This window comes from Dreissena polymorpha, chromosome 3 (assembly GCF_020536995.1).
Source record: "Dreissena polymorpha isolate Duluth1 chromosome 3, UMN_Dpol_1.0, whole genome shotgun sequence".
Classification (NCBI taxonomy): domain Eukaryota; kingdom Metazoa; phylum Mollusca; class Bivalvia; order Myida; family Dreissenidae; genus Dreissena; species Dreissena polymorpha.
In genome coordinates, this window is record NC_068357.1 from 114,758,285 (window position 1) to 114,766,890 (window position 8,606).

At 33.6% G+C, this 8,606-nt stretch overlaps 1 protein-coding gene across 1 annotated transcript; it reads right to left on the bottom strand.

The window, feature by feature from the left end:
* Window positions 1–411: 411 nt before the first annotated feature.
* LOC127872509 (neuropeptide S receptor-like) lies at window positions 412–6,408 on the bottom strand. Its single transcript, XM_052415834.1, has 5 exons — window positions 6,151–6,408; window positions 2,177–2,318; window positions 1,524–1,727; window positions 1,074–1,219; window positions 412–606 (listed from the first exon to the last, which is right to left on the bottom strand). Exons 1-5 carry the CDS (start codon window positions 6,205–6,207, stop codon window positions 412–414), a joined length of 744 nt encoding a protein of 247 aa, XP_052271794.1. The 5' UTR covers window positions 6,208–6,408.
* Between the last annotated feature and the right edge of the window lie 2,198 nt (window positions 6,409–8,606).

Here is an 8,606-nt window from a genome sequence, read left to right on the forward strand (position 1 = left end):
TCGTGACAAGGCTTGCAAGTTGAATCTGAAATACACAACGAGATGTCATTCTGACTAAAAATGTAAGTTTAACGCTTTGTTCGTAAAATAATATATCTAATATCAGGCGATTGTGATCCGTTTTATTAAAATTTAGAATATCCAATTTACAATAAAGCTTGCATTAAATTAAACAAAACCCAAAATGATTCACATGTACTAGTCGTGAAAGTTGTTATTTCTTATAAGCGTCACTTTATCCTAATTCTTAACCAAAACTTCGTTAAATGTTGCAATATAAAGATGTTTGTTATTAAATACATTTAACGTAATGCATTTACGTCATTGTCTCAAGATCCAAAACTATTAAAAGTTATATTGAGAGCTAAGAAATAATGATCCACGTATGACAATTAAGGAAAATGCAGAATCTTACAGACAATAGTCTTTGATACCTTTGTTCGATGCAACAATCATATGTTTACCTTCCAGTATATAGTTCATTTCGGTGAGATTTCTGCTTTTCCTCCAGTGCTCCCAGACGACAACCGTGATGCAAATGTAGCAGACAGAGACAGCGAGAAATGGAATGAAGAACACGAGCAGCAGTGTGAACCCAACATAAAGCTGAAATTGCATTAGAACCAAATACATCTATTAAAGAATAACATGTTACGTATTAAACAAGTTTCATAAAAAATTTTATTACAAATCAGAATAACATGAAGCCTTAATGCAAATTTCTAGAAAATAAATGTTAACCGTTTTCATTATGTCCATTTAAATAATTTATGATAATAAGCAGACAATCTACGAATTTTTATTTTATTTATACCAAACGGAAAGAAATATATAAGATAATTCTAATTGACATAGAGTTCAATGTGCTATCTTTCCAATAAAGACACATTATTTTACTAAATAATTGAAAACAAAAATTTATACCTTGACCCTAATATCTGTATTGACATGAATTAATTATTAATATATAGCATCACTAAGTCGGAGTCTTGTGAATTCTAATTCGTGTGTATGTTTTTCTATTTAACAATTTGGTTTCTTACTGATTTATGATAAAATAAATGCATACACACCTTCCATCCAAGGTCTGTTGTGATAGTTACGCCACAGTAGTATGTAGTTTCGTAAAGGACAGCGCCCGTGTACGGAAACGTCCACACAGGAATCAGAAGGGCCATTACCCATGAGCAGATAATTATGGCTTTGTATGGGCGGTACTCTGAATATTTACAAGTTGAAGAACAATAGTGCGACAAAGTTTTAATTCATACATAAAAAGTATTAATACAATAACGGCATGTGAAATATCATTCCATATTGATCAACTTATATTATCCAAAACAGTTTTAAAATAAAGAACGGATCTATGTGCCATTTAAATTACAGAAACTTACTGCGTCTGATATTGTAATGTAGCATTCTTGAATTGTTATCTACAGTAACGAAACATTTTGGCCATTGCAATCACTTGATAATTTCGCATACGCAACTTGAGTGAGGTATGCTTATTCAACATAATCTACCTCCAGTAATTGCCCTAAGCGGATATCGTACAGCCAGATAGCGGTCCACGCTCATTCCAATCAGAAGATTGTTTGACACAATTAGGACCACAACCGTAGAATAGCGCCAGGTGCGACACATGACGTCACCCATGAACCATTCTCCTCTCAGAATACCGCTGAAAACCCCTTCACCAAGAACGCTTACTAAGCCGACACAAAGATCTGAAATTTGAGCATTCCTAGTACATTAAATTAAATATTTGATTGAACATTTTGTACATCGGTGCCATTGATAACATTTAAGAAATGTCTTCAATTAAAACACCTTAGCTGGGTGCTGATTTTTTTACTAAATACCTTACAATGACGTTAGAATTTTACCAAAAATATAATCCGTTCGATTTTTTAAGCTTGTAAATATTCTGCATTTATAATTATTAAAATATACGTCAACATAACATAATTCGATCCATCGTGATTTAAAAGCGCTTAAACTACTAAAAAATCTTAATCGAGAAAGAGCCACTTTATTATATTTATTAAGCATGCATATGTATTCAAATATGATGTAAATTTTGTGAAAATGTTCCTGATTCAGTAAAAAAGACAGATTTGATAATGGTGATTTGATTATAATACTTAGAACATGCGTGCATGCCAAATGTTCTTACCAGCAATGGCAAGATGGAATATGAAAAAGTGGAGCCTGTTGTTTCCTTTCTGTCGGGCCAAGATGAAGATCACAAGACCGTTTAGGGAGATGATAACTGCCGCCATCAGAAAACAAAGCACAGAGATGGCAACATACGATCCCTGCAAACGAAAAAATTAAAATGCCATTATGAACATTAATTACTTGACCCATTAATGACCAGCGTCATATATTTGGGACACCTAGGAAATCTGGTCAGTGTTAATTATTTCATTGGAAAATATACAGTTATCTCTGTTGTGTGGCTGAGCTATCAGTCCTTTGTATCAGGTAACATCACTTTGAGATAAAACAAAAAGAGATTTCATGCATTCATAAGGCTGCATTTAACGACAAGGGGCAATTTTTTCGTGGACTGACAATGGCTAAAAAAGGTATGTATTTATGTATGCTCAATTATACATTTTTGTAATAAAGTCAAAATTATAGATTTGTAATATTGAAATATGTGATTTTTATAATGAACACTAATAGAAATATAAGTATTTACTTATTTTCCCTTGACATTTTACTAATCAATATGATGTCCAAAATTTGGGACGCTAAGCACATATGTGTAAAAAATTGAGATTTGGTGAGGTCTGCAAAAATAACAAATAATACTATTTATATAAATTTTTGTTAACGGGCTCACTCAAAATGATGTGTTGCATCTTCTTGAAGATGATACAGACTTTCAAGAAGCTGATGTGTTCATGACTGGAGCAGAAGATGCTACAAAAAGTGATGCGGATAGCGGGGATGAAGACCTCGGAGGCAATATAAACAATTTGACAGGGAACCAACTTTGTGCTGATGTGACTGTTTCTGTGCAAAGTTCCACCGGATCAGTCTCAAACATCACAGACACAAACCTTTCGGACACATTGCAAGATGAGGTTAGTGATGTAGTCTCTGTGTCCGATGCATCGGACACCACTATTGACTGTTTTTAAATTGTGTACAACGGTACCATTACATAACTTCAAAAAAATGTCTTTAATTAAAACACCTTAGCTGGGTGCTGATGTATTTTTGCTTAATACCTTACAATGAAAATTAAAAAAAAATCCGTTTGATTTGTTTAAGCTTGTATCTATTCTGCATTTATAATTATGAGAATATACGTCAACATTACATTATTCGGTCCATCGTGATTGAAAAGCGCTTTAACTATTTAAAAACACAAATCGAAATAGAATCATTTTATTATATTTATTAAGCATTCATATGTATTCAAAAATGATGTGAGTTTTGTGCATATGTTCCTGATTCAGTAAAAAAGAGAGATTTGATAATGGTGATAACGATACTGAGAACATGCGCGCATGTAAAATGTTCTTACCGGCAATTACAAGATGGCAACATACGATCCCTGCAAACGTAATAAGCAAAATACCACCATGACCATTTAGAAACAACCGACATACTGCGTTTTGCATGATGGATTCGCGTCTGTGTAATCTTTTCATCTCAAAAAGTGATACGCAGCAAAAAAAAATTGTTATGATAACTATTAACAGCTGCTTTTGATAATGCATTAACATGAGTTGATCAGTTTCGTTTCATATTGTGTAATACAACCATTCACAAGTTAACAATGTGTTTCAGTATTTAAATAGTATGTAAACCAACGTTAAGTGCTTGGTATTTGTTGAGTGAACAAGCATTGCACACAACTGACATCGATACGTCAGCGGTTTTGGCAAACCGTTACTGGTTGGTGAAGTATTTTTCTTATACCACCATTCACACTGGATACAAAGCATTGCAAGTAAATAATTTAAAGACTATGTGGGGCGCATAACAAAACCTGGTGTAACTTATTATAATATTGAAACAATGTCTATTGCATATTATTAAACATATGATTATTTTTATTTTTATCAACAATCTACACATTCTCAGGCGTGTGTCCCCAGCACTGTGCTGTATGGTAGCGAAACCTGGTCAAATCTTATGCGACATGAACGCCGCTTCAACACCATTCACAAACGATACTTAAAGCGCATACTGGAGATCAAGTGGCAGCATCGTATCCTGCACAGCGACATACTGGTACGTGCTTGGATCCCAAGCATGTGCGCACTTCTAACTAAACGTCGCCTCTGGCTGCTTCGTCACGTACGCAGAATGAAATATGGACGCCTACCAAAGGACGTCATGTACGGACAGCTTGCAACTAAAAAGCGATCAGAAGGTCGCCCAGCCCTACGGTACAACGATGCCTGCAAGAGGGATCTCAAATCCATTGGCATCGATACAGTCACCTGGAGATCCTGTCTAAAGACGGCACCGCTTTGTGACATTCAACACATTGAGAAATTGAGGGAGCTGAGGCTGGAAGATTTGAGCATACAGCTTAAAACAGTAGCCTTTGAAAAGAGCGCGCCGCCCTTCTCCCAACGGCAAGCCCCTGTGTGTGTGTTAAATGCACCAATGACTGCCACTCCCGCATCGGCCTGCTTAGCCACAGCAGGCGTTGCCCCCTGAAGTGACTTACTCAAGAGCGCAGTTCTGCCAACATACCAACACATTATTGGAAAAAGTTGAACTATACATTTAGCCATTATGTGAATCTGATGAAGACAAATATTTGTTGTTTTCCTGGCCTCAGCGAAACACTACCAAATTTAATGCAATAAGTGAACGAATTAATGATACGCAATACTCACATACTATTTGTTTTCAATAAGAATGACAAATAAGATGATTTACCTATCTTATTCGTTGGTGTTGTATGTTATTTTGTTTATTAATCTTTAGTTGTATCGTTTTGTTTTAGCCTTTTAATATTTCCATAGCCGAAAACAATGCATAATCTTGATAATAGACGCATAGCTTTAGGCATATGTATGTCAGTAATACAGAGTATTGTTCATAATTTGCAATTAATGTTGCAGATGTTTTATGTATTGTGAAATAAATTAGTTTAGTATTTTATATAGTAAAGTATTTTAGTATTTTATTTCATACAGATTTCGACGTCAAGAAGCGTGAAAGTTTATAGTAATGCGGTTTTATTGATTGACATTTCATTGATGATGTGAAAATCACAGTTAGCAGGCACTGTACATAAATAATGCACATAATTTAAAACATAAAGTCTTAGTCGGTGGTTTGATATGTATTGTCTAACATTACAGAGCAAACAGGGTCAAAGGCTAAATGAAAGGCAGTTACACGTGTGTGTGAATATTTGCATATGTTTATAACGTGTTTTTACTCAATTTTCATATAACTATCTCGAAAATAAAACATACTTGTAAATATATAACCGTAATAAGTTTTAAACTTTAATATTTTTAAAGAATGAGAATTAGCCAAATAACTAGTTAACATCCGTTGTTTCGTTTCAGTTGAGTTTATACTTAAAAGAAATGTATTTGGTTCTAGAATGCGATGATCATTGTTCTCAATAGTGTCTGCGTTTCCGTTGTCACCAGGTCGGATATCAATAGTATAAAACCATACTTGTTTTATCAACATATTGTTAATATACTGCTATCTCAGAGTAGCGTTGCCCGCATTCACACACTTCCCCCCGACACACACACACATTTAATCATTTCTTAATTACTTTATGGCATCAGTCTTCCATGAGCGCACTGAAATGATTTGCATACATTACATCCACCAGAGAGTGTTTATCTTACTAGAGCATGTTACTATAATATACATACCCATTGACACGACAACTTATAACAATCTTAATTATTTCCGCCTTGTTACAATTTTAAGTAAATATGACAAACATCTAATTAATTATCTTTTACAATGATACAATTGATATTAAGTATTCAAAATTTATGATTACAGAGAACAATAAATGGATAAGTATCAGTACTTAAACGAAAGTTATAAACAGTTAGGATTCATTTTATCATTGTTAATCAAATTGAATAAATGCAAAGTTATAATACATAATACTTTCGATCAAATAATATTACTTACGGACAAATCATGTTGGTCGATCCCGCTTTGATTCACATTTGAACTGTTAATCTCCATCGATTTGGTTGTACTTGATCTCGAATAAAATCAAAAACAAACACAAATATTACATAATTGCTTGTCCTTTTTAAAGTTTCATCGTTTGTTATAACTTCTTGTTAAAATGGATGGATGGACAATATTTCGTCGAAAATAACTTCCTGATAAACACATGTGTTAAATACGTAATTACTTTAACTACATTGAACTACATGTATTTTCATAACACATTTTGTGTCTGCTTGTTTGTGACGTTCAAATAGTCCCAATTGTGCTAATCACTAAGACTGCCATAGCACACCGACACCTTGCCAAAAGTATTATAAATACCGGATGTTCTCCAATAGTGTCAAGTGTATCGAAGAACTGCACGCTGTGCTTGTGAGGCGAGAAGCCAGTTGCAGTTTGCTTTGTGTCAGCGTGTCCTATTAGTCAGTATGATCGCTATGATGCGATCCCCCGTTTGACGCAATAATTTTCTATGTGAATATTAGCGTTAAGTGACACAACACACTTTTTATCATTTATTATTTATATGTATTAAATGTATAGTAGTTTAAATAGCTTTTTTTAATATTGCCAATGGTGGTGCATGTATGTGTAATGTGCTGCTGTGTGCAACATGTACCTAGAATAAATATATTTGTGATTGTCCTGCTTATTAAATAAAAGACATGCATGTATTTGCTTAATTTAAATTGGCCTCCCAAGAATATGATTTATTTATCATAAGAAACACAAAAGTAACGTCAGCAGCATCAAGCAATTGATTTTAAGTCGCTGAACGAGACACAATATAAAGAAGTGAAACTCCAGCTGCTGGAGCAGTATTGAATTTTCATTAAAAACAAAAAATAATAAAAACACAATACCGCTACCAGCCTCTGAAGGCTGAAAATATAACAACATCGAAGATATGTACGGGGATACACGCTACTGCATCCACGCAGCACACATCAAACTGTTGTGCAATGCAATATAAAGAAGTGAAACTCCAGCTGCTGGAGCAGTATTGAATTTTCATTAAAAACAAAAAATAATAAAAACACAATACCGCTACCAGCCTCTGAAGGCTGAAAATATAACAACATCGAAGACCCAAAAGTTGTAGTTTTAGTTTGGATTTATGTGTTGTATCGTTTCATTTACTGTACTTAAATGTAAAACATTTACACATAAATACGCAGTCTTATTGGATGTTTTGGAAACTTACCATGCAAACCAAATGATAATTTCGATATTATTATTTCTATATATCCAAATTCTTTCCAGCTGTAAATAGTTATGCAATATCTTCTACCCACACATTGGAGTGTTATAAGTTTTACTAATATATGCTTATTAATTATAAAAATACATGCTTATTTGACCCACATCAGACATATTTCAGTCGTTCGAACACATTGATTATTAACACACATAATTTTATATCTGGTTTTCTTTTTTGCCTTTACTATGTTTGATGTTGTTATTACAATACTGATAATGTCGTTGTTTTTAAGCTTACATCCGTAAACTTGTGTATACGAATTCAAAAGGAAAAAAGGACATGTTTTAAAGTCTGATTGCAATTTAATATTGTCAAGATAAAATGTACAATTATCATTGTCATTTCAATTTTTTTTTAATTGTGTGATTGATGCTGAAACTTCAGTAATCCCATGCGATACGAAAATGTTTGTTATTGATATCCTACAGACTATTATCACTGTCCTCCAAGTAAAATTGTTTGTAGAAACAAATCATTTATACTGCATCAGTGTGGTGGTTTCACACAATCCATTCTTCTTATGAAACTCTTTGTACTTCTTTACGCCCTTGGCTGAGGCTTACTAAGAAGCATTTGAATTTGAATATTTGAATCTGTGTTCCCATAAGTTTACGTAATATATTCCATTTTAAAGGACAGTTACGCACAACTATGTTCTTTGTAATTTTAATGTTTACTCAATGTGTGCTGTACCAATGTTTATACCATATTCATGATGGTTCAAGTATAGGCTTATGATACAGTACCCGACATAGAACAGTTTTATTGATCACAATATACACATTCAAGCATAATGACTGTAATCTACGCTAGTGGACACTAGGCCACTTAAAGTTATCATGAATATCATCGAAATAAGAACACGTCCAAGTCGATTTATTTAAATGAATAGTAATATATCATTACGTCAATACGAAATAAATTAGCATTTATCATAATGTAAGGCATGACGCCGCAATAAGGCATGACGCCGTTATAAGACATGACGCCGCAATAACGCATGACGCCACATAAAGTCTCTACTTTACTGTCAGTCAGAGAGCCTGTTAATGTTTAAAACAGCATACTAAAAATGAATCTGAAATGGATCTTTTGTTGACAAAACACAGTTAAATGATTTCTAAGATCTATTAAAAAAATTGAATGA

Bases quoted from the DNA above. Each gene is read 5' to 3' on its own strand.
- LOC127872509 (XM_052415834.1), bottom strand. From the start codon at position 6,207: ATGGAGATTAACAGTTCAAATGTGAATCAAAGCGGGATCGACCAACAT. The intron at 2,319-6,150 runs GTAAGTAATATT...TTTCGTTTGCAG, and splicing joins TCGACCAACATGATTTGTCC to GGATCGTATGTTGCCATCTC. The intron at 1,220-1,523 runs GTAGATTATGTT...GTAAATATTCAG, and splicing joins GCTTAGGGCAATTACTGGAG to AGTACCGCCCATACAAAGCC.